A 24,596-nucleotide genomic window follows, 5' to 3' on the forward strand; every position below is an offset into this window, starting at 1 on the left:
AGAAAGAATATACAAATAAATAGTTTTAAAATCATACAATGTGATTTACGGAATTTTTTGTTCTGATTCTGTCTCACAGTTGAAGTGATGGAAATTACAGATCTCATCTTTTAAAGTGCAACAACTTGCACAATCGGTGGCTGTCCAAATACTTTTTTGCCCCACTGTGTGTGTGTGTGTAATAGATATATATCTATATCCATCTATCTATGAGACCTCTATTCTGCAGTCATCAGTAGGTTAGGGATAGTAAAGAATGCCAGGAACTTTTCAAAATTTTACCACATAAAATTTATTTTCCTTTTATAAAAAGTTTGTAGAACCAGCTCCAATAAAATGCTGACATACCAAGAAGCAGTGTGTTCTGTATGGACACCTTTCAATCTCTGTAATACACTTTATAAATACTGTTTGAATTACTTCAAGCTTTCATTTATTTTGGGTCCACTTCATATTGCCAAAAAATATGTGAATGGATTGTGTTAGCAAACACTTAGTCACTACAGGGGTTTTCTCATCAATACAGCTCTAACAAAGTGCCATGTCTATCTACAAAACCGACTGCAGTTTTATTTCTTTATTAGTCCACAGTATCCAACAGGAGATTCATATTTAGAAAATAAAACATCTTCAATTAAAGAAATTAAAAAAAAAAAAAAAATGTACAAGGATATACTCCTGACTGGGAATTGATTTGTACACTTTTTCAAATATCAAAATAAAAAGAAATTGGAATATACCATTTAAATTGGGAGCACTAGGTACAGAATGTAAGTTGAATCACCTGACAATGTTTTTTTAGGTCAGTTGTCCTCAGAGCAATTTTCCATTACTTATGAAACACAGCATAGGTAAGGTGTGGCTGCAGCTCCTAAGGCCAGAAATTAATTCACTTTTGTATGGCAAGAAGCAACTTCTGTATAGAACACCAGTTTAAATGCATGTACAAAATAAGCAATCTACATAAATTAATAACTGGAGTTCCTGAGTATGGACATTGGGTGCAAAAAATTCCAGTACGTTCCTCAGGGCTTTGCTCGTTGAAAAAAAATCTGAAAAAAAAAAATAAAAAAAAATTGGAGAACAATGACAAATCTACATTGAATAAACTGATTGTGCAAACAATTTAATAGGTATAAAAAAATTGCATACCTTTAAGTAATTCTTAAACACCTTAGCATTAGGCTGTTGAAGAGCTTGACAAAACTCCTGCAAATTAAAAAAAAAAAAAAAAAAAGATTTAACAGGGCCTGTCACAATAAGGTTTCACCATGAGTTGAAGAGAAAGCAAACACTGGATCCGTAATGAACATTCATTCATGGAGCTAACAGCAGTGTCATAAAGATAGGACTGACCACCAAGGACACTATTATACTTATGGCAATAATAAAAGCATTTGGGCAGCTGCTCAAACTATTAAAAATCAAGCGCCAGGTTACTAGTGCCTATAAAATGTACTTATCCTCTACATGCCATGTGGAATAGAACACTGTCATGGTATCAACAATCAGGACTTTTTTTTTTTTTTTAATTTGCATTTTGTTAATGTTTATCGGCTTGATGTATCATGCAAGAGTGGAGAAGTGGATCAGTGAAGAATTTGCCCACAGCAACCAATCAGCTTTGACGTAGCATTTAACAAGAAAATTCTATAAAATTATAGATAGAATTTGATTGGTTACTATGGGCAACTTCTCCACTTCACTCTTTCAGCTGCTTGACTCTCCCCCTCCCCTTCCCCTTATATGAGGGAGGAGGGCAGTATTCAAAAATATTCTATGCACAACTACAACTAATTTGTCTCAAATTTAATGGGTGCAGGTAAGGTTCCAATGAGTTTATGCAGGTGTATGTATTTTTTAATCTATGAAAGGTAACATGACACTCTTCTATTGAACATATTAGGATAACCTTTATAAAATATATATAGTTGCAAGATACTACTAATAAAACCCAGCACTAAAGCATGCACTATTGGTAGGTGCAAGTGGACATGCCTCCCATCAGTCTCACTACACAGGCACACCTGGGATTTTACATGACATCTGCAAAATCTTTCCTAGTTAACTATAAAACCACAGGTACACCTCCTCCAGCAGTTAAATCAGCACAATTTACCTGGATAATTTCTGGTGCTACCTGTAAAGATGGTAGATACTCTTGCTGTAGATACTGAATGCATTCAGGTCCCTAAAATATAAAATATTCAAATAGAAAATAGCTAAATTAAGATAATTCCTGATAAAGAGCAAGTCACTCTTCTCTCTCTCTCTATATATAACAAGTGAAGGATCAATAAGCGCCACCTGGATTCTATTTATACAATAATATAACCTTAGTGATAACTAATTGCACATTCCCATCTGGTTCTGGGTGTCAGCTTAAGGCCCCGATACATCAGCAATTGATTGCAGCAATCGTGCAATTTGCAACCGATTGTGTATAAAAATCTTTCCCTTTTTCAATCGATTGCAGAATTGCCACAATCGATTGAAATGGGGAAAGATTTTTATACACAATCAATTGCTGATGTATGGGGGCCTTAACACAAGAGGTATAAATAACAGTGGTGATCTGCTATTAAGTGAAAAGATATTTGAAAATAGACTTGGTATATAGCGACAGCAGTGCTTAAATGTAAGTGACATAATTAATAGGTGTTTGATTTGCTATATATACACATCTAATCAATAAATAAGTAAAAACAGTGTCCAAGAAAAAATAAATAATTTTTTTTTTAATTATTTGGGCAATTAATAAATTGTATAACATACAACCGTGAGTATATTACACCTTCAAAAATATTGATAAAATGTCAGTGCAATTGTGCAAATTAATGCTGTGAAACCTACACCTCCATGTATGTACTGAGCATGAACCTCATTTTCAAAAAGGTTCATGCTCAGCTGCATACCTGCCCTATGTGAACTTGCCTGAAAAACTTAAACAAGATAAGCATTTGGCACTTTACCTTTTTTTGCACATCTTGCACCTGAAATATTTAATATGTCTACTATGAGATTTCTCTTTTAAATATCATAATTCTTGATATATGTATGTTTTTATGTTTTCTCCATTTCAATTTTTTTTTTTAGCTTAAATAAAATCTTTGTAATTTTCTGTGTATATATAAGGTATTTGCCTTTTCAATTTTAAAATAAGGTTCATGCTCAGTACATACATGGAGGTGTAGGTTTCACAGCATTAATTTGCACAATTGCACTGACACTATCAATATTTTTGAAGGCGTAATACACTCACGGTTGTATATTATACAATTTAATTGCACAGATAATATTTAATTTTTTTTTTTTCTTGGGCACCTTTTACTCATTTACCAATTCATTTGCCATATATACACATCTAAACACCTATTATACCACTTACACACTGCTGTCGCTGTGTGTGTGTGTTATATATATATATATATATATATATATATATATATATATATATACATACACACATATATATATATTTTTTTTTTACCCAGTCCAAATTACCGGCACTCCTGTAGTATGAGCAAAAAAATGTTTTCCTTGCTGCGGTGCTTTCCCTGAGGATAGAAGTCCCCCGTATGTATCATTTTCAAAAGGCAGGCACTCACAGACTAAATAAACTGTGGAAAAAACTAATGCTTTATTGCATTAGCGCATCTACGTTTCGGGGTACATTCCCCGTCATCAGGACACAAATAATACAATCAAAATGCAAGTGATTTATACTCAGGACACAAATAATACAATCAAAATGCAAGTGATTTATACTGATGACGGGGAATGTACCCCGAAACGTAGATGCGCTACTGCAATAAAGCATTAGTTTTTCCACAGTTTATTTAGTCTGTGAGTGCCTGCCTTTTGAAAGTTATATATATATTTATATATATCTATATATCAAAAACATACACTTGTATATACACACACATTTATCATATCTCGGCAAAGGTCCTTGCTCAGGAACGAAACTGATAGAATATGATTAACCCCCTTTAAGTTTGTGCATTTGGGTAGTCACCCCAGCATTAAACTTTACGTGAGCCTGAACAAATGGAATTTTATATAATGATTTAACTTTCAAAACCTGCCTTGACCAAGATTCGTCTCCCTAAGTGAAGTTTTAAAAGAAGTTTCCACTAAAAAGTTACTTCCATAACCAACAACATTATTGTGGTAAGTGTTCTTGGTATCCTTACTATATGCTGTATTTAGCAGTACCCAGCACTTGCGTACTGCACCTTTTAAAGCATTAATGGGTCTCTTTGTAGTAGGGGAGGTCATACACAGTTGCTTTAAGTCTCTGGAACCACTGCCAGATCTCTCCCGCTAAGGAACAGCAGAGCCAATGGTGATCAGTGTCCTATCACAGGCAAGTGCTGGGACTCTGCTAAACAAAAGTTGCCCAAAAAAGTAGATTTACTGATAAAGGATCTTGCTTAATAAAATATAAGCAGAACACTCAACACCTGTCCTCTTCTCCACCCTGAACACATCTCAACTGCCATTCTCTCCCTGTCCATTTACACCATCCCGATTCTCTGTAATTTTCTCCCCCACTATTTCATTATTGGATCTTACCCATTAGGGGCTGACTGCAAAACATATCTGTGCTCTCGTAAATAAGATGCTGTGTCTGAACATTGCCTCCTTACTGTAAGCTTGAGTGGAAATATGAATGCAATACCTGCGGCTGTTCAGTCGCCGGTAGTCCCAACATGGAGAGCACGACAGCAGGAGATCCAGATGCTGGCTAACCCTACCCCCCGCGCCCCCCCCACCCGTCCCTTAGAGGTGCCTAACCCACCCTTCCCACACCCTAAACCTAACCCACCCTTCCCACACCCTAAACCTAACCCTCCTGGGAAGGGTGCCTAACCCTAACCTTCCCATTCAAAACCTAACCACGCTACACTGCCTAAACCGAACCCTCTCCCCCTGTGCGGCTAACGCTAAGGATGCCCCGGACTTACCTTGTTCGGCATTGGGATTCAGTTAGGCGTCTATATTTTGACACCTAACTGCAGTCCCCCATCGGGCTTCTCATGTCGGGATATAGATCCCCTTGAGTGAATGCCTTTTAGATTTAACAAAGAACCTGCATAAATGAGTGGCTTTACATACAGGGCTTGGGATGTCACAACAAGTATAATATACTAGGTTTTGCCATTTTGTTATTTTGTATTATCTTATGTTAATGCTTTTAACTCAAATCGTATGTTAATTTTTATTTGTAAATATAAAAACACAAAAAACCCCATGAATTTACCTCTAAACATGATAGACCACTAAAAATAAGGTGTCATGATATCTTACCCTTTTTAGATATATAGTTTTCAAAGTCACAGCACATTCTGACAAAGCCTGTGGGCATAAGAATTTATTTTATTAGCTAAATGTTTAGAGCTGGTTACACACTAGACGACCCAGCAATTTTGCCGATGGTCAGGGCAATTTATCTATGCCCTGGACCATGCAAGATTGCAGGTACACATTAGAAGATTCATTAATATGCACTGCATGCGATATATTCAGATCAACCTGCGATATATTCAGATCTACCTGCACTACAGGCAGATCAGAATATGCGATGAATGATGTATGGGAGTGCACAATAGTGCATACACACTAGACAATGTGGACAACTTGTCGTTACAATTCGGCTCAAAACATCAAATCGTCCTATTTAAATACAGAACACATTGAAACAGTGTTTAATTCATTAAGGGATACTCTATTGCTAACTTGTGTGGCTAGGCAATTCGTGATACCATTACAGTATAAATAACCAAATACACGAGGTAGATTATGGTCTGCAGCTATATACTTATGTAGATTAAAAAAGTAGAGTTATGGTAAAACTTTCCTTTGTTAACTCTCTTCGAAGTACATAGGGTCCACAGGGAGACAATGGGGTGTAGGTGGGACCTGGAGGACCAGACACCAATAGCAAAGCTTTTCAATCCCAGGATGCTCCGGTCCTTTCCCCTATACTCCGCCCACAGCCTGAGGGAAACTCATTTTGTTAAAAAGCCCAAGGCAGGAGCAGGATAGGAGAGAAGACTGGTACACTGAAGAATCACACTCACACAGAGAATGAAACAAGTGACCAAGAGAAGAAACCCATAGAAGCCAGGTGCGTCAGGGCAGGCGCCCTGTGGACACTGTATGAGTTTATGATGCCGGCGCCCCCGGGTGGAACTTCGGGTTAGGCACCCCCCGGGGGACTTAGGTTTAGATGGCGGGGAAAGGGTGGGTTAGGTATCCTAAAGGAGGGTTAGGGGGTAGATTAGGTTAGATAATACTTACCTTTCGCACGATAGGGATTTCCTTCCACGTCGGGCTGGCGCTGCCGGGATTTGAACCGCTGGATCCTATGGACTACGAAGAGTGTTAACGGAGGTAAGTTTTACCATAACTCTCCTTTTCTTCTTCAGGGTCCATAGGACTCCACAGGGAGACATTGGGGATGTCCCAAAGCAGTTCAAGGGCAGTTCAAGGGCAGGAACGATCCTGAGCTGTTGGGAGAACCCTACACCTGTAGGAAGCATCCTGAGACACAAATATATCAAAGGCATAAAACCTAAGAAAGGTGTGGACAGAAGATGGCCACCTTGCATAGCTGTTCTGCTGAGGCGCCACGCAGGGCTGCCCACAAGGGACCCACAGAGCAGATAACTGTAGCCGGCACAAGGCCAGACTGCGTGTAAGCCTGAGATAGTCATGCAAATCCATCTGGCCAGAGTCTGTTTGTTAGCTGGCCATCCCTTCTCGTGGAATCCAAATAGGACGAAGAGGGAGTCCGATTTTCCTGATGAAAGCAGAACGGTCCATGTAGATCTTCTGAGCACACACCACATCCAAAGAGGCCTCACCTGCTGAGAGGTCTGGTGATTGAAAGGCCAGAACCACAATTTCCTCATTTAGGTGGAAATGAGAAACCACCTTGGGAAGGAAGCCTGGGCGTGTATGAAGAACAGCCCTGTCCCAATGAAAGATTAAGAAGGGGGAGCAACATTAAAGCACCCCTAAATTCGATACCCTACAGGCAGATGCGGTAGCTGGAATAAACAGTCTTTGCAGTGAGCCACTTGATATCCACTAATTCCAGGGGTTCGAATGTAGGTTCCTGAAGTTCTTGGAGCACTACTGCAAAATCCCATGGAGCCACAGGAAGGACAAAGGGAGACTGCATACATAGAACACCTTGCAGGAAATTGTGAACATCCGGTATACGAGCAAGTCTGAGCCTGAACCAAATGGACAAAGCAGAGACCAGCACTTTCAGAGATGCTAGGCGGAGACTTAGATCCAATCCAGGCTGAAGGCAAGAATTCTAGACACCTTAAAAACTTGAGGGTCATAGTTTCTTGGAGCACACCATTGGTAACATGTATGCCATATTCTGTGATAAATCCTGGCTGAGGCCAGTTTACGGGCTCTGAGCATGCTCTGGACAACAGAGCTGGAAAAATCCCTTAGCCGTTAAGAGCCAAGCCGTTAAAGACAGATGGGCTAGGTACGGATGTAGACATGGACCCCGAGACAACAGGTCTACATGCAGAGGAAGTTAAGAGGAAAGTCTGTGGAGAGACTTTGAAGATCGGAGTACCAATGGCGTCTGGGCTAAGCCGGAGCCATCAACAGGACTGATCTTTCGAAGAGCTCGAGGAAGCAGGGATATTGGGGGAAAGAGATATGCCAAATGGGAGGTTTCTCTCACTCACTGAATGCGTCCACGAACGCTGCGTTGGGGGTCCCTTGTCCTAGTTCCACATACTGGCAGTTTTTTTGTTGTGTCTCGAGGCCATGAGATCCACATCAGGCAGACCCCATTTGTCCACCAGGAGCTCAAAGACTTCTCGATGTAGAGACCACTCTCTTGCATGCTCGTCATGACTGCTTCCCAATTGTGAACTCCCAAGTTGAATACCACGGAGATTGCATTCGGTCCATGTGAGTGTGGAACACTTCTGCCATTGCTACCTGGCTTCAAGTGCCTCCTTGGTGATTGAGGTAGGCCACTGCCGTGGCGTTGTCAGACTACTTGTACTGGCCTTCCCTGAAGCTCTGTAGATGGCTTGAAGTTCCAAGACATTGATTGGTAACCCTGTCTCGACTGGGGTCCAGCGGCCCTGGAAGGAGTGCTGGCCGGTCACTGTGCCCCACCCTCGGAGGCTTGTGTCCATGGTGAGGAGAGCCCAGTCCAGGATCCAAAAGTGGCGACCCTTTTCTAAATGGAATGTCGAACCACCACGGTTAGGGACAGGCGAACTTCGTTTTGGGATCGAAGTAGATGGGGTAGCCCATTTCACCTGGAGAGTATTGGGTGCTGTAGGGGCATGGGAGTGAAACTGAGCGAAATCCACCATGTCGAAGGTGGACACTACTGATTCCCATGTCTTGATTGCAGCGTGACTTGACACTCGGCAACTGCGGAGCAGTCTGCACACTCGGGTGTTGTATTAATGAGATCTTATCTGTTAGGAAGATTCTCTGAACCTGAGAGTCCAAGAGGGCTGGTTTTCTATGGCCGTTACATCGTTTTAACCTTCACTTTACCCACTCTTATGATAGGAACCGTGTTAACTTGAGTTGTTTGGATACATATTGTAAATACTGTATCTGCATTATGAATATACAAAAGTCTCCATTGAGATTTAGATCAGATGGCCCCATAAAACCAAATTGGTTGTATACGAGTTTACTATTTATATATGTGTTAGGACTACGGATGATTCCTCCTAAACGCAGTTACTTCTAGAACTTATACTCTATTCTCTGGTTAAACCACTAGATATCCATGTTGTGGGAATATATTTCATTTTATGTGCATCTTTATGTTCACTCACGAAAGAGTGATCTAGATTGTAAGGGTTTTTTCCCTTTTGTTTACCCCCATTGACGCGATGGTTTTGGAGCTCAGTCTGGAGACACGGAACGACATGACGTGTCAGTGTTTACATACCCCCATTGACGCAACAGGAACTCCACATCACAGGACGACATTGATAGGCGTGATCTGAGCTTAGTCAGCAGACACGAAAAATACATGACGTGTCAGTGTTTACATACCCGCTACGGGTGGCTTCCGAACACAGAAATCACGTGACCGGAGAGCCGGGCGTGGAGAAACTTTTTCCAATCTTGTGTGAGTATGTTCACACCCTTACGAGAATGAATCCAATAAGGTTGCCTCTATATATATATATATATATATATATATATATATATTTTAATAATTTATAGTGATGGACGGTTTACTGATAGAGATTTACGACCTTTAAATCACAAGTGCTTGATATTTTCTAATCAGCTAATGGGTATATTAAGGACTGCTTTAGACCCACAATACACTCTCCTGATGAAGCTGAGCAGCCATTGCTCAGGGAAACGCGTTGAGACCAGAAACTATAACCCTTCTCCGGACTCGTGACGTGTTGGATTTACAGTGAACTATTAACTCGTTTTTGGAACTTCTGCAGCTTTAGAGGATACCTTACAACTTGTGTGTGCTGGATGCCAGAGGATTTCCCTAAGACAATATAACCATCTATTGGTAAAGTTTTTGCTGCTAAAAGACAGTGTTCTTTGGATACGAGAGTGAGTCTTAATATCAACGTAAAATTACAAACGGGAGCAGATGATAGTAGATATTGCATTGTTATATATGTCATACCAAACGTTAATTCTTATTTTATAAGCACTTTAAAATTCTCTTTTTGTGAACTTAATATTGATTTTACTTAACAAATAAATATCTATTTTTATCTTTAAACTGTCCATCTATGATATTTTTATGTGTATATTGTTAGTGTATTAGCGCTGGTGTTCTTCATTCTTTTTTTCTTTGTAATATTGATGGGTCTGGCAAACCCTTACACTAGCAGTTCACAGCAGAGAGTTAGAATTGTTGTATCAATTGAAGTCCCATCTTACTGCCAGTGCATCCACAAAGGTTGCTGATGGGTCTCTGGACCTGGACCCGTACCTGGGGACCTTGTGGTTGTGACGTGACGCCATGAGATCTCTCTCTGGTAGACCCTATTGTTTACCAGGAGCCGAAATACTCCCGGATGGAGAGACCAATCTCCGGTGTGTATGTCCTGGCGACTTAGGAAGTCTAAGTTAAAAGTACCCAATTGAGTACTCCCGGTATGAATATTGCCGAGATGACGTTCTGCCCAAATCAGAACCCTTGCCCTGGAACAGGTCCTGTGCCATGACAAGTATACTGCTCCCAGTTCCAGAATGTTTATTGGCAGATAACTATCCTGATTTGTCAATCTTCCCTGAAAGGTGCGATGACCAGTCACTGCTCCCCATTCGTGAAGACTGGCGTCTAAGGTGAGCAGCACCCAATTTGGAATCCAAAATGGGTACCCTTTGTTCAGATGATCCTTTCTCAGCCACCACAGGAGGGAGTGACTAACCTCCGGAGTAAGAAGGATCCTCTGGGACTTTATTTGATGATACTGTTCATTCGACTTGGAGAGGATCAATCTTTGCAGAAACCTGGAATTGAACTGAGCATAACCCACCATATCGAAGGTGGATACCATTGATCCCAGGACCTGCATTGCTAGCAGAATGGATACCCTTCGCTTGCGAAGCAGCTTGTGTATTCGCAACGATAGGGCCACAATCTTGTCCTCTGGCAGAAACACAGTCTGCCAGAGAATCCAGAAGAGCTCCCACATGTACCATCTGCTGTGTTGGAGAAAGTGATTATTTCTTCCAATTGATGACCCAGCCGTGCTTTTGTAAGCAGGCTATGGTCAGTTGAAGATGGTTTTGTAAAACAACCGGAGTCTGTGCCATTATCAGAAGGTCGCCCAGATGTGGCAGAATTCTGACTCAGACGCCTGAAATAGGTCGTCATGACTGCCATTATTTTGGTAAATACCCGGGGAACCATAGATAGGCCAAAGGATAGAGCCCGAAATTGGTAATGTTACTCAAGGACAGCAAGCCGTAAAAATTGCTGGTGGAATGGTATAATAGGAACATGCAGATATGCATCCTGAATGTCCAGGGAAACCATGTAATCCCCCGGCTCCATTGCCAAAATAATTGGTCAGAGTTTCCATACGAAACTTGAGTACATGGATAAACCTATTGAGGGTGTTTAGATTTAGTATAGGGCGATAAACCCCAACCAAAAATAGATTGGAATAACCCCTTCCCTCTTGCGACACAGGAACCGGGACTATTACCCCCTGCCTGCAGCAGGGAGTGAATGGCTTCATGAAGGGCCAAAGCCCTTACCGCATCTGCTGAAGGATCTGGTCAAAAAAACGCTGGGGAGGATGCCTCCTGAAAGTGAGGGTATACCCCTGAGACACTTCACGGACCCAGGCATCTGTTTAACTCCAACAATCCGCAAACTGAAGTCAGCCTCCCACCATAGGATCCCTCAGGAGGCGGCCCGCCCCATCAGGCAGAGGGTTTGTCATACGGCTTAGAAGCTGGATGCCTTGCCGGGCCAGACCTCTTTAATTTGTCGCCTTGATAGACTTTATAGTCGCCATAGATGGCAGACCTGCTGACTTTGAAGCTGCCAGAGTAGCTATTATTTTATCCAACTCTGCTACATAAAGTACTTTTCTATAGTAAGGTAAAACTTCCAGCGCCGCCTTTGATCCTGTATCAGCGTTCCAGGATCTTAACCAAAGGGCCCTGTGTGCCACTATTGAAGCTGCTGATGCTTTAGAAGCTAAAATTCCATGTTCTACAGCAGCTCCTCCCAGATAGGAAGCCGCTTCCCGTATATGGGAGAAATAAATCATCTGTTCTCTGGTAGCGAGGAATCGCTTTACCCGACATCTCCGTGCGTCCGGTTGCAGTCCGGGTCAAAGCATTGCGGCTAGCAAGCTCAGCCGCGACCCCAATAAATCACCAGCCCAGTTATTGGTGTTGCAGTCCGGCGGAGGTAGATGGAGTCGCAGTACATGCGTCTCAATTCAGACACTCAGTACTGCCAATCCAAAAACATAGAAAATAAAATAAAACAAAATAAAAGCTTAGCAATGCCTGAGCAGTCCCCTGTTGCAAAGGTGTGTCTTGATTTTGCCGCACCAAACAACTGAAGTCCTATGGCTAGGGGCAGGGTATATATGGAAGATGACCCGAGGCATCCTAGGAGCTGTTTCGTGCCTGGTCTCCAACCATAATATCCCCCCATGCTGACAATCCCATGTTATCCCTAAGGATCCCTATGGCCCCTGAAGAAGAAAAGGCAGCCCAGGATGGGTCATCAGGAGGAGACCGCAGGGCTGAGGGGCCTGAGGCTGTGGAATAATTAGTACAAAGACCATCCTGAATGAGGTCCTCTGGGGCTAAGCCCGCTGAGCAGGACTTACAAGACGTCAGAGTAGGAACAGCAGCATCAGCCTGCTTGTTATCCTTTCCTCTGCCAGACAGCCACAAGCATAATAAAAAATACAGTACGATATACAGTGCAGTGAACACCCTGCAGTATATGCAATATGGCACAGTGTAGTGTGCAACTGCGCTATATAGAATGTGATAGCCCTCAAAAATATAGAGGAGATGTAAGGTACAGTGAAACCCCCTATACTTTAGTATGTCAGGGTATATTAGAATAAAGGGAAATGTATAAAAATTGGACAGTATTATAAAGTAGAGATCAGCGCTAACACAAGTCACACAATCGCAGAAAAAAAACCCCAACTATATATTTGTAATTGTCACTAAAATCAACTACACAGACCGCAGTGGCTGGTAGGATATAGTGCTGCGCTGTATAACCTAGCCCGTGGTAGAGATATACAAGGAGACTGGACCCAGCGTTCCCGGACACCTGTGAAGCAGAAAATGGCTGCCGCGCGTCTGAGGGGGTGGAGGGTGAGGGAGGGAACAGCTAGACCGCAGTGGAATAGCGCCCTAAGCTGGGGGAGGGGCTGCAAGAGCACTTTCTCCCCGTGCCGACGTTAACCACTGGATCCCCTGGCCTCTAATATGCCCTGTGCCAGTATATTAAAGCCCCGTTGTCTAGTGGAGTCATGGGCGCACCAGTGTCTACATCAGCGCCTTCGGTCCGTCGAGTGAGACCGTAGGCTAGACTGCGTAGAGATACCGGGATGCAGTCTAGGAAGTCTGCTAGCTAGTCCCCCTCAGAGCCCCGCCGGGAGTATCTAGCCGGGGCTTGGTGTCACGGCGCCGCGGAGGGGTGATGGAGCAGCAGCGCAAACGTCCTGCTGCTGAGCAGTAGTAAAAGCACTAGATATAAAAATAAACCATAAAAATAAGCTTGGGCTGCTTTAAGCAGCACCACTGTTAAAAAATGTGATCCAGCGCCTGCCGGATACCAACTAAACAGTTGCCCTCAGGCTGTGGGCGGGGTATAGGGGGAAGGACCGAAGTATCCTAGGAGTGAAACGCTTTGCTTTTGGTGTCCGGTCCTCCAGGTCCCACCTACATCCCATTGTCTCTGTGGAGCCCTATGGATTCTGAAGAAGAAATAGTAAATACAGATGTGCCCTCATACACCTAGCCAGAATACAGCATGGGGCGCACGAGTGAGCTGCGCCAGGCTGTTTAGCGGTTTTCGCTTTAATGTGCGTTTTAGTCGCAGACAAAACCGCTTCACGAGACTGATTAATTTGATATGTGACACTTTTATATCTGAGTTCGACTGAGTCTGAATATGTCCAACGGAACTGAGTGAGAAAAACTGTGGCTGCTGCATCATTACACTTTGTATACAGATTCAGGCTCAGTTGCACACAGCTATACAAGTGTTGCACATCAGTGCACTTTCATGAAGCGGTGTTCTTTTGCGTTGTGAAAGAGAAGCTCAGTGCAAGCCTAGGCGCATGGGACCCAACGCGTTGAGAAGAGCTGCAGTAATAGTGTATGAGGACACATCTGTAGAAGACAAAACACTAAAAATTTAAAGAAAGTTTAAGAACACAAAAGTCCATCTCTACACCTTTGCCCAAGTGTTAAGCTTAATGCTCAGCTCACTTCCTGCACAGTTTAGCTTGCCTAGAGTTAAGGCTAGATAAAGCGGTGCAATAACAAAATTATACAATAACCTAATATTTAGATTTACAAAAAAAAAAAAAAAAAAAGTACTTGGAACTAAAATTAGAACAACTGACTGCTGTCACAGGTGTCCACAATCAACTCACCAATATTGTTTGGGCATCTGCAAGGTCAAATGTTGGTTTAAGAGGTGCTAGAAAGCATGCTGGGACAATGTGTTTGTAGACAAAATCTGCAAAACCAACTAGTCCATCTTTGCCAGCTGCAAAAGACAGTTTATTAAAGACAAACACGACAAAGAAAAAGAAAGCATAACAGAGGATATAAGGCCAAGGCTCTTACCCCACAGATCTACTAATTTTGAGAGGATGATGAAACAGGTTTTTTGAGCAATTGGATCTGGGTATTCTACAGCACCTTGAATGACTGTGAATAACACACGCTCCACGTTCTCAGCACCTAAGAAAAATATGGGACAGTCTTTACTTCTTTGACCTAAATGATTATCTTCTTTTAAATCTACAGCATTAAAAAAATTTACGTAATTTGGCAGAAATGTTCCAGGACTATTCATAACAGCTGACAATACAATGTTGATTAGTGTGTTCAAACTGTTAATGTTGGGATCAGTGTCAGCCTTGAACAGCCATGCATTAGTCTAGTCTGCCTCAATCTATACAGGCTAAAATTCTGCCAGCCTGCGCTTACACAAAATATACCCCATGCAGGGGCGTATCTACCCATTGGCCAGGCACCAAGTGGAGGCGCTGTCCGGCAGTGTTACCAGCAGCCAATGGGTGGACTGCCCCTGCTAGTCCTCCCTGCCCCACAAGTGTAGGGCAGACCGCAAGTCATCCCTGCCCTACACAGTTTACAAACACACAGCTGCCAGCGGCGGCTGTGTGTTTGTAACAGCAGCCAGCTAATGAGAGTCAGACAGACTCTCATTAGCTGCTGCGTCGTCCGCGGAGGGAGTCGACTCATGAGCTCCGCCTTCCAGCTCCCCCTGCAGCGGGTGATGGGAGAGACATCATGACGTCTCTCTCATAGTGCAAAAGAAAAGTCAGGACTCGGAGAGCACAGCGGCGGTCGCGTAAAGAATGGGGATCAGGTAGGTTGTATTTTTTTTTTCGTGTGTGTGTAAGCCTGGCACAGCAGGGGGGGGGGGGTCACTGTATAGGGGGTGGCCGCTACTGGGAGCAATGTATAGAGGGACTACTACTGGGGGCACTGCAGTATAGGGGGGACTACTACTGGGGGCACTGCAGTATAGGGGGGACTACTACTGGGGGCACTGCAGCATAGGGGGGACTCCTACTGGGGGCACTGCAGCATAGGGGGGACTCCTACTGGGGGCACTGCAGCATAGGGGGGACTCCTACTGGGGGCACTGCAGCATAGGGGGGACTCCTACTGGGGGCACTGCAGCATAGGGGGGACTCCTACTGGGGGCACTGCAGCATAGGGGGGACTCCTACTGGGGGCACTGCAGCATAGGGGGGACTCCTACTGGGGGCACTGCAGCATAGGGGGGACTCCTACTGGGGGCACTGCAGCATAGGGGGGACTCCTACTGGGGGCACTGCAGCATAGGGGGGACTCCTACTGGGGGCACTGCAGCATAGGGGGGACTCCTACTGGGGGCACTGCAGCATAGGGGGGACTCCTACTGGGGGCACTGCAGCATAGGGGGGACTCCTACTGGGGGCACTGCAGCATAGGGGGGACTCCTACTGGGGGCACTGCAGCATAGGGGGGGGGGGGGGAGGGGGGCGCTGGTCCATTACATTGCCAGGGATGCTTGGATCTCATGTTACCAAACACACAGGTATAGTTACTAATAGTATTATAGATGGCGGATACACAGTCTTATAAGCTATAATAGAACACAGTTATTTGGTGGGGTGAAGTTAGAGTAGCAGTATAATGAATAGAATTTAGTAACAGACAAATGGACTATTATACAAATCAAGTTATAACTGGCAAGAGGTGCAAGAAACTGGGAGAGAAAAAAACCCAAACATTAACACATGACCACCCTGCACTCTGCTTACAGTCAGCATTAACCACTGAACTGGCTAAGATTTTTTCCAAGAACGTCCTCAAAATTGATTTTTTTTTTTTTAATTATGTAAATAATAGCTATTTAAACTCAATTCAGTATAATCATATTAACAAGTTGCATAAGATGGGATCGTGTCAGGGATAGCCCAGCATGGCATGGTTGCATGAGATGCAACCACACAAGGCAAGTGGTTGAAGACCAAATTAGTCAAAATAAAAAAAAATAAAAAAATCAGACAGTTACCATAGTTGTTTCCCTAATAGCACGGCTCTCTATAAAATGAAGGATATTACCAATGTGTCACACATTGATTTTGTAGTCTTACATTTGTAGTGAAAGTTGCCAAACGGTACCCAAGTCCTCTATGCAAGTAATATACCCCATATTCAGGGTGTATTACCTGTCTGGGAGTAGGTGTGTTCCTGGCTGGTAGCTCAGTACAGGGCACTTAGTATATTTGTTTTCACCATTTACAGTCTTGTAGCAATTACTAACCCTGGTTGGCTATAATCTCATTCATCCCACTTCCAGTTACTGTTTGGAGAAAGGCAAAATAGCTTCTACGTAACATTTGCTTATCTAAAGCAGCAGACTGATCATTTTCTTCTGATGGGCGGACTAACACCTCAAATATAGCATGTAGAAGTGGCATGAAGACTTGCTGCAGGAAAGGTGACACTTGTGCCTACAGTTTTTTGAGGAAAAGAAAAAAGGTCAGGCATTATATCCACTCAGTGTAGAAGCATAGCTCTTTTATGCAGTGGTGCAAGGGAACCTAATCCACTGGAATCAGTATAAGTGATCAAAATAATATTTGCAAAACAAGGCTTATAGCTCTATAATGTACAGCTGGCATAATATATCCCTGCTGCACGTTTTTAGGGGATGTACTTATGATGCCGGCAAACAGAATGCCGGTGCTGGAATCCCGACACCAGTCAGAATTCAGGAGCAAGCATCCCGGGGGCGGGTTAGGCTGTGGGGAGGAAGGGCTAGCCTACTTACCGGTAGGTGTCGGCAATGTAACCCAGTCGGGATGCTGACGTTGGGATTCTGAGCGCTGGCATCCCTTACCCAACCAATTTGTAGATGCAACAAACCTACTATACAAAAATCCTTGAAATCTTGATGCATCCACAACAAAGTTAAATGTGGTGGATATAGTGTTCTATATTCCCAACAATTTTACAGTAGTTAACATAAGAGTTAAAGTTGCTTAAAAAGCACTGGAGAAGAGTGACATAATAAAACTGTAGTATTTCAGAATTGGGAAAAGGGACTTATGAGGGCACACATTTAAACAGGTAATTTCATATAAAACTTTATTAAATCCAAATAGAGGTTAAACATAAAATATACTAACAAAATTAAAACAAATTATGATAAGCGTGAACCAAGTTAAAGTGAGGGACCATCTCAGAAGTACCTAAGTAACTCAACAAGACATCCCGAAATACAGTAGAAACCTAGATTAATGTCATACATTGATACTAAAAACGCACTCAACGATCTATTGGATTCATTTAATTGAAAATTTTGTGTAAATCAATAACTGGTGTAAATACCCCAGTGGTTATAATAGGTAGATGACTGGTATAATAATCCTATAGTGGAGATGAAGAAATGAGCGGGATAGGGATGGTGTGTTCCAGATTCTGCTGCTCAACATGTACCTCTAGGGTAGTGAATGGTCAGTGGGAGAAATATACTGACATTCTATCCTGTAGAAAATACATATAGTGTTGTGGCCAGAGTCCACCTTCTTGCTTCTACTTTTGGCTGTTTGCCTCTAAGGCATTGAACAGCCAATGTTAAATGCCCGAGAGCAGGGGTTCCCAAACTCTGTCCTCAAGACACCCTAACTGTCCACGTTTTAAGGATAACCATCCTTGGACACATGTGAATTAATTAGTACAACAGTCAATTTGATTTAACCATCTGTGCTCAGCCATGGATATCCGTAAATAAATGTGGATTTGGGGATCGGACCTAAGGCGATAGAGACAAACAAACACTTAAAATAATGATATATTCAAACCACAAAGTTGTCAAGGTAACTTCTCCCTCATAAAAAAGATAAACTCCGAATTTGCGGGATATGAAAATAAACACATAACAGGAAAAAAGAACATGTGAAGTACAGCAACATATGTATATAAAATGCTTCAAATTGAAGGATTATTTTCCCCGTATAGAAAGGAAAATAAATATGGTGAGGATGATCCAAAGAAGAATAGAACCTCGCCACCACTAATTGAGAGGCTGGGCGTACACAAACTCACAGAGAGCGTGTAGAAAATAAAATAAAATATATATATGCTAGGATCCACATATAGCTGTACCTTTAAACTTCTTAATCTCATATATTTCGCAAAATGTTTATGGTACGCCCAGCCTCTCAATTAGTGGTGGCGAGGTTCTATTCTTCTTTGGATCATCCTCACCATATTTATTTTCCTTTCTACACGGGGAAATTAATCCTTCATTTTGAAGCATTTATATACATATTTGTTGCTGTACTTTACATTTGTTTCTTTCCTGTTTTGTGTTTATTTTCATATCCCGCAAATTCGGAGTTTGTTTTTTATGAGTGAGAAGTCGCCTTGATAACTTTGTGGTTTGAATATATTATTTTAAGTATTTTTCTGTATCGCCTTAGATCCAATCCTCAAATCCACATTTATTGATTATTATTTTCGCCTTATTGTATAGACCTGGGGGAGTAGGATTGGGCTGACACGGTTTTATTTTGCACCATAATTCAACTTACCTTCTCCATATGGATATCCTTAAAACCTGGATGGTGAGGATGCTTTGAGGACAGAGTTGGGAACCACTGTCCTAGAAGCAACATGACTGTTCACTACCCTAGAGATACACCATGAGCAGTAGAATCTGGAACACACCTTCCTTATCCTACTCATTATTTCATCTCCTTTCTAGGATCATCATAAGTGTCATTTACCTATTATAACCACAGCGGTATTTATAACAGTTATTGATTTAACCAACCCTTTTATTACTCCAACTGATCATTCTGGGTGCATTTTGATATTTTATGTAGGATCATGTCACCTATATTTGTATAAAAAAAAAAAAAAAAAATGAGCGCTATTACTGTATGTGGCACCTGAAAAGGAAAAGGTAAGGGTTAAAGATAAAGGGGAGAGAAAATAAACATGTATAAATATATGTTTATAGCTCTTTTCTGTAGTGTTGGTAGAGACCGGATAGGTTGTGCTCGTGTACGTAGTATACATACCATAGGGGTTCAGTGCTAACTTTCCCTACCTCCATCTTCAAAAGGTGGCAGCAGTTCGCTGAGTCCCGGCTGAAGTACTATTGACATTCTCCTGTCAGCGCTGTATTGCCGCGTGACTTGGCCCGGCTCACCGATGAGGTCACTATTGCGTGTGGAGGCGGATGATGTATGTGGGGGCAATGCCGCTTGATGTCGTTTTCTTCCTGCCGGTCTCCCCAGATGCCTCCAACGAGTTCCGTGCATTAAATGCACTTTTTCAAGGATGGCTTGCATGAAGGAAATGTTCCTGTTTTATAGTCCAAAAACTTTATTGTTCCCACAAAAACTGGAAGTCCAGATCCGGAAGTGTGTTAAAAAACAACGGTAACCGCATGTAAAAAAGCCATTTTTAAATTGTTGTAATGTGTATTAAAACCAAAAAAAAAGGAAAAACACACATATATATAATATACACATACATATATATATATATATATAATATACACACACACACACACACACACGCACACGCACACACACAGTCAAATGGCTCACACTCCACATAAATGCAAAATAAATTACTTGCCTTGGTGCCTTCCTGGAAGTTCAATTGAACACCCACTTACATATGTAGAAAGGGAAATGCGGCACTCACAGGTCTGATGAAATGAAAGAATCAAACTTGACAACTGTGTCTGCCTTGTTCAATGTTTCAGTCTCACATGACTTATCAAGAACACACTTAATGTTTCTTAATTATTAATTTCAAACTATATTTTATTTATTTTTTTACTTTTATTTTTAGGTTTATTTATTTTATGTTTATACTATTCATTCTTACTTCACTTTTTACTCTATATCTTTTACACTGTCAATTTATATATATTTTTTGTTTTAAGTCACATTGCAACCATTTAAAAATGGCTTTTTTACATGCGGTTACCGCCGTTTTTACACACATTTCCGGATTTGGACTTCCGGTTTTTATGGGAACAATAAAGTTTTTGGACTATAAAAAAATGAACGTTTCCTTCAAACAAGCCATCCTTGAAAAAGTGCATTTAATGCACGAAACGCGTTAGAGGCAACTGGGGAGACCGGCAGGAAGAAAACTACATCCAGCAGCATTGCCCGCATATATCATCCACCCGCGGCACGCAATCGTGACATCGGCAAGCCGGGCCAAGTCAAGCGGCAATACAGCGCTGACAGAAGAATATCAACAGTGCTTCAGTCGGGTCTCAACGAACTGCTGCCACCTATTGAAGATAGAGGTAGGGAAATTTAGCACTGAACTCCTATGGTGTGTGTATACTACATACACGAGCATCACCTATCCGGTCTCCACCAACACTACAGAAAAGAGCTACAAACATATTTTTTTATTTATACATACATGTTTATTTTCTCTCCCCCTTCAGGTGCCACATACAGTAATAGTGCTCATTTATTTTACAAATTTAGATTTAATTCATATTGAGCTGCTTGACAAATATATATATATATATTTGTACTATATTTCGCTGCATACAGAACATCCTTTTGAGTTACTTAGGTACTTCTGAAATTATCCCCCACTTTTAATTTGTTCATATTATGCTGCAGGTTTTCATTATTTATACAAAGCAACAATGGTTGTACACATTCCACATGACATCTGATATTTACCAAGCAAATCTCTTACACATACCTTGAACTTGGCAGTAATCTGGTTAATCAAAGGAATGAATTCTTGCAGGTCCTTTGCTTCACAGTCTTTCAGCATGTGCTCTGAAGCAGTAGGGATGAAAGGAAGCACTTCCTCCTCCAAGCAAATGATCATTCGGTGCAGGAAAGTGCGAACACCCCCTCTGAGAATTTCCTTTTGTACAGGACAACTCAGAGCAGGTAAAAAGCTTTGTAAACAGTCCAAATACACTCCTGAACAGCCACACTGTTTAACGGTTTGCTTGTTGCTGAAAGCTTTACTTGTACGACTACCGGAGATAGGAAGTAAATGCAATAAAGCCATTAATGAAGGCATTAATAATACTCTAGCTCCACGTCACGCTAGCTTTTCATATTGAATATTAGGTAGAATGCAGAAGCTGTTGCAAACATTATTAAGCCTTAGAAAGGTCAGTCTTCACCCTCCTCCCCTTAAATAATAAATTTAAAAAGCAGTATGAGCATGAATTTGCAAACTCCTACGTTTTACTGGGTAACCTAAACAAAAAAAAAATAATAATAAATCAGAGACAGGTGATAAACCAGTTAGGCTGAAGAACGCCCAGATTACGTAGCTCGGTGCACTCAGCATATAGGTTTTCAGTGATATCTGTATACTATAAATTCATACAGAGGTGTAAAAAGCTGTATACGGTATATACCTGGCAAATCCGACAGCATGGTTAAGGCAGTCTGCTAGCACAGTTTGTCTCTCCTCATCTTGCTCTACTACTAGCTTTCCCAGTAGAATTTTGAACTTTTCCATTAAGGGATTTAGCAGATTCCTCATTAGAACACTTTTCCTTTCAGCTGGGTAGTCACTATTTACAATAAGTACACCGGCAGTTTCATATATGAAGAGCTGGTCATCGCTGCTTAGTAATGTCTGGAAACCATTTTCCTATAAAGAAAATTTTTTTGCTTATTTGGTAACCTTAACTTGTGCAAAGTGCTAATGTTAGCATAAAACATCCTTTACTTCAATGTGCATAGAAAAAAAAATATTTTTCAGTTAGGGTCATACAAGTGTAGCCAAATGATCTGTGTTACAGTAGATGTGGCATACATAAGGTTGCTTACAGAACCTCAGTGTGAACATCTGTCACATGAGAGCTTACCCTATAGAATACTACTACGTGCTACAAAGATTCCATTATCATCAATATTCTTTCATTCATAATAGTACTGTACGTTGAGGGGACCATAACAAACATCTTGCACACAATGTCATGTAACAGAAGTAAATTACTGTACAAAAGGTAGCGGAATAGTAATTGTAGCTGCAAGTGGGAAAAGTGTGTGTATAGTGTAATACAGCAGCAAAATTAAGGCAGTCATAGGTGTATATAATGTATAATTAAGCAGAAATACAGATGACACCATCTGCTTGGTATTAGCAATAGGGATATTTCAATCAGCACAGGTTCCTGCATTTCTGTCTACATATTAGAATGGGCACTATTATAGGTAAGTACTGAATAAATTGATTATTGCTTAGAGTATGCAGCTGCATTTTCTTTTTTTATTCAGTTCTATCACCCTGATGGAGAAAAGATCAGTTAGCATGAAACTGATATTTCACTGTTGGTCTGTTAAAAAAAACAAAAGAAAAAAAAAAGCCCATCACTATAGGCAGCTGAAATGCATCCCACATCTTAAGGACAATGACATGATGGGAACAGATTCAGGCAAAAATAAAGACATATTTGTGTGACATCACTGCTCCTACTCTTGAGTATGAATTAATGAATCTCAATGTGCATTTATAAAAAGCAAGTCTGCAAAGCGGTCATTCACCAAGTGCCTGCTTAAAAAAAGTACCTCTTCCCTAACCTGATGCAAAGCGGTCATTCGAGTTACTTGCTCTTTAAGGTGGTTTATAGAACCATGTAAGACAACAAATACATATATCTGATTGTTATGTTGGAGTACACTGATGGATGCCCTAAGTATTAAGACATTCCATGGCAAAGAAGTTAAATCTACCAAGTAGTTTCATTAGCACTTTATATACAGTATTAATAATTGTACAGTTCCTTGGTGTGAGACGTTAATTGTGCATTTTCGAGTAAAAATGTAAACAAAAAACAATGTACAATATACAGTGACTTACAGGTGGAGAGAGTTCCAGAAGATCTTGAATCCGACTCAGAATATCTTCTACAAAGGCATTCATGTGCTTACTAGGTGCAATGAGAATGTAAAACAGGGTAAGAGATGGTACTAAACCAAGAAAAAAAAAAACAACTGACCTCAAAGTAACTTCATGCCACTAACTTTAAACATCAAATCAGAGATGCCGTTCTCATGCACATAGGAATGGCAGCCAGAAACTCTGAAGGACTAAAAATCTAATAAGCAAGAGATTTATGTCTAAAGCTGGCCACATACCTAAAGATTATCTTTCAAACCAACCAACTATTTATTTTCGTCCATTTTCCAGTATTTGGGAACGGTCAGACATGTTGGTTAAATCCATTTGAGGTGACCAATTTGTCTGAACGACCGTCTTAGTCCATTTTCCGGCATTTGGGAGTGTTGATTGCAGAAGGCAGATTCTAATCACAACCTATGGAGATGCTAATACAGAATCTGCCTACCATAACTGGATGAAAATCATACAAAACTAGTTGCCATGTAAGTGAATCCGCCCTTACCATATTTTTATAGGTCAGGGGGAAAGGACATTAGTATTTTTCCCTTGGATTGAAAGTGAAAAGATCAAGACTAAAAAAAATGAAAACCTATGCATAAGTGCAACCACAAACTAAATTAAAAAACGAAATATGCTGCTCGTCGTATGGAAGCGTTATAATCCACATGACTAGAATATATTATTTGCCTGCTGCAGAATACCTAAGTATTTAAGTAGTGGATAAAAATAAATGTAATAAAGTGAATGATTATCCAGAAAGATTATTAGAGTTCTTACTGTAGAGATTTCACGAATCTTGAAAAAAGGTAAGCTGCTCTACTACGAACTTTCGGACTAGAATGGCGCAGGCCTCTGTGATCCAAAAAGGCCATCTGAAATGAATAAAAAGTTTATAAAACAAATATGGTCATTAAAGTCAGAAAATCCATATAAATAATAGTAATGATAAAAAATAAAAAACTAGTCCAGACTGGCACAAAACGCCAACAGCAAACTTCTGTTCATTATGGAACTGATGTCCGATTTGTGATAGTGTGCACAGACATTCACTAAGGCCAAACTGGTTATAAGGTCTAGTGATCAATGCATTTGAAGCATTGGATGCACAAAGGGATACAAAAATAAATTAAAGATCATCAAGCTTCACCATATTTATAAATGATACCTCAACATTTGTTTGCTCAACATAATACAGGGTATTTATGTCTTAGACCAGAGGGTGGGGAACCTTTTTTCTGCCAAGGGCCATCTTGATATATAAAACATTATGCGCGGGCGTGGTGCAGGCCACGCCCCTCTGTGTGATGTCACAGGGGCGGGGCCAGAATCACTGGCATTTACAGCAATGGCCGGAGAATCCTGAGGATACTCCGGGAGCTGTAAGGGCAGTGGTGTGACCGTGTGAAGCGCCCTAAGGATGC

At 41.4% G+C, this 24,596-nt stretch overlaps 1 protein-coding gene across 1 annotated transcript in view; it reads right to left on the minus strand.

Annotated features, from left to right (window-relative positions):
- Window positions 1-285: 285 nt before the first annotated feature.
- Window positions 286-24,596, minus strand: part of XPOT (exportin for tRNA) — a 121,464-nt gene continuing 97,153 nt past the window's right edge. The window contains exons 15-25 of the mRNA XM_088454649.1: window positions 23,953-24,047; window positions 23,134-23,203; window positions 21,683-21,921; window positions 21,004-21,289; window positions 16,568-16,757; window positions 14,350-14,466; window positions 14,154-14,269; window positions 5,314-5,361; window positions 2,120-2,191; window positions 1,153-1,209; window positions 286-1,052 (exon numbers count right to left, since the gene is read on the minus strand). Coding sequence (XP_088310775.1) covers window positions 1,026-1,052; window positions 1,153-1,209; window positions 2,120-2,191; window positions 5,314-5,361; window positions 14,154-14,269; window positions 14,350-14,466; window positions 16,568-16,757; window positions 21,004-21,289; window positions 21,683-21,921; window positions 23,134-23,203; window positions 23,953-24,047 — 1,317 coding nt within the window. The 3' untranslated portion in view covers window positions 286-1,025. The remainder of the gene's footprint in view (window positions 1,053-1,152; window positions 1,210-2,119; window positions 2,192-5,313; window positions 5,362-14,153; window positions 14,270-14,349; window positions 14,467-16,567; window positions 16,758-21,003; window positions 21,290-21,682; window positions 21,922-23,133; window positions 23,204-23,952; window positions 24,048-24,596) is intronic.

This window comes from Taudactylus pleione, unplaced genomic scaffold (assembly GCF_031769625.1).
Source record: "Taudactylus pleione unplaced genomic scaffold, aTauple2 ptg000040l, whole genome shotgun sequence".
In the NCBI taxonomy this organism is placed as follows: Eukaryota; Metazoa; Chordata; class Amphibia; order Anura; family Myobatrachidae; genus Taudactylus; species Taudactylus pleione.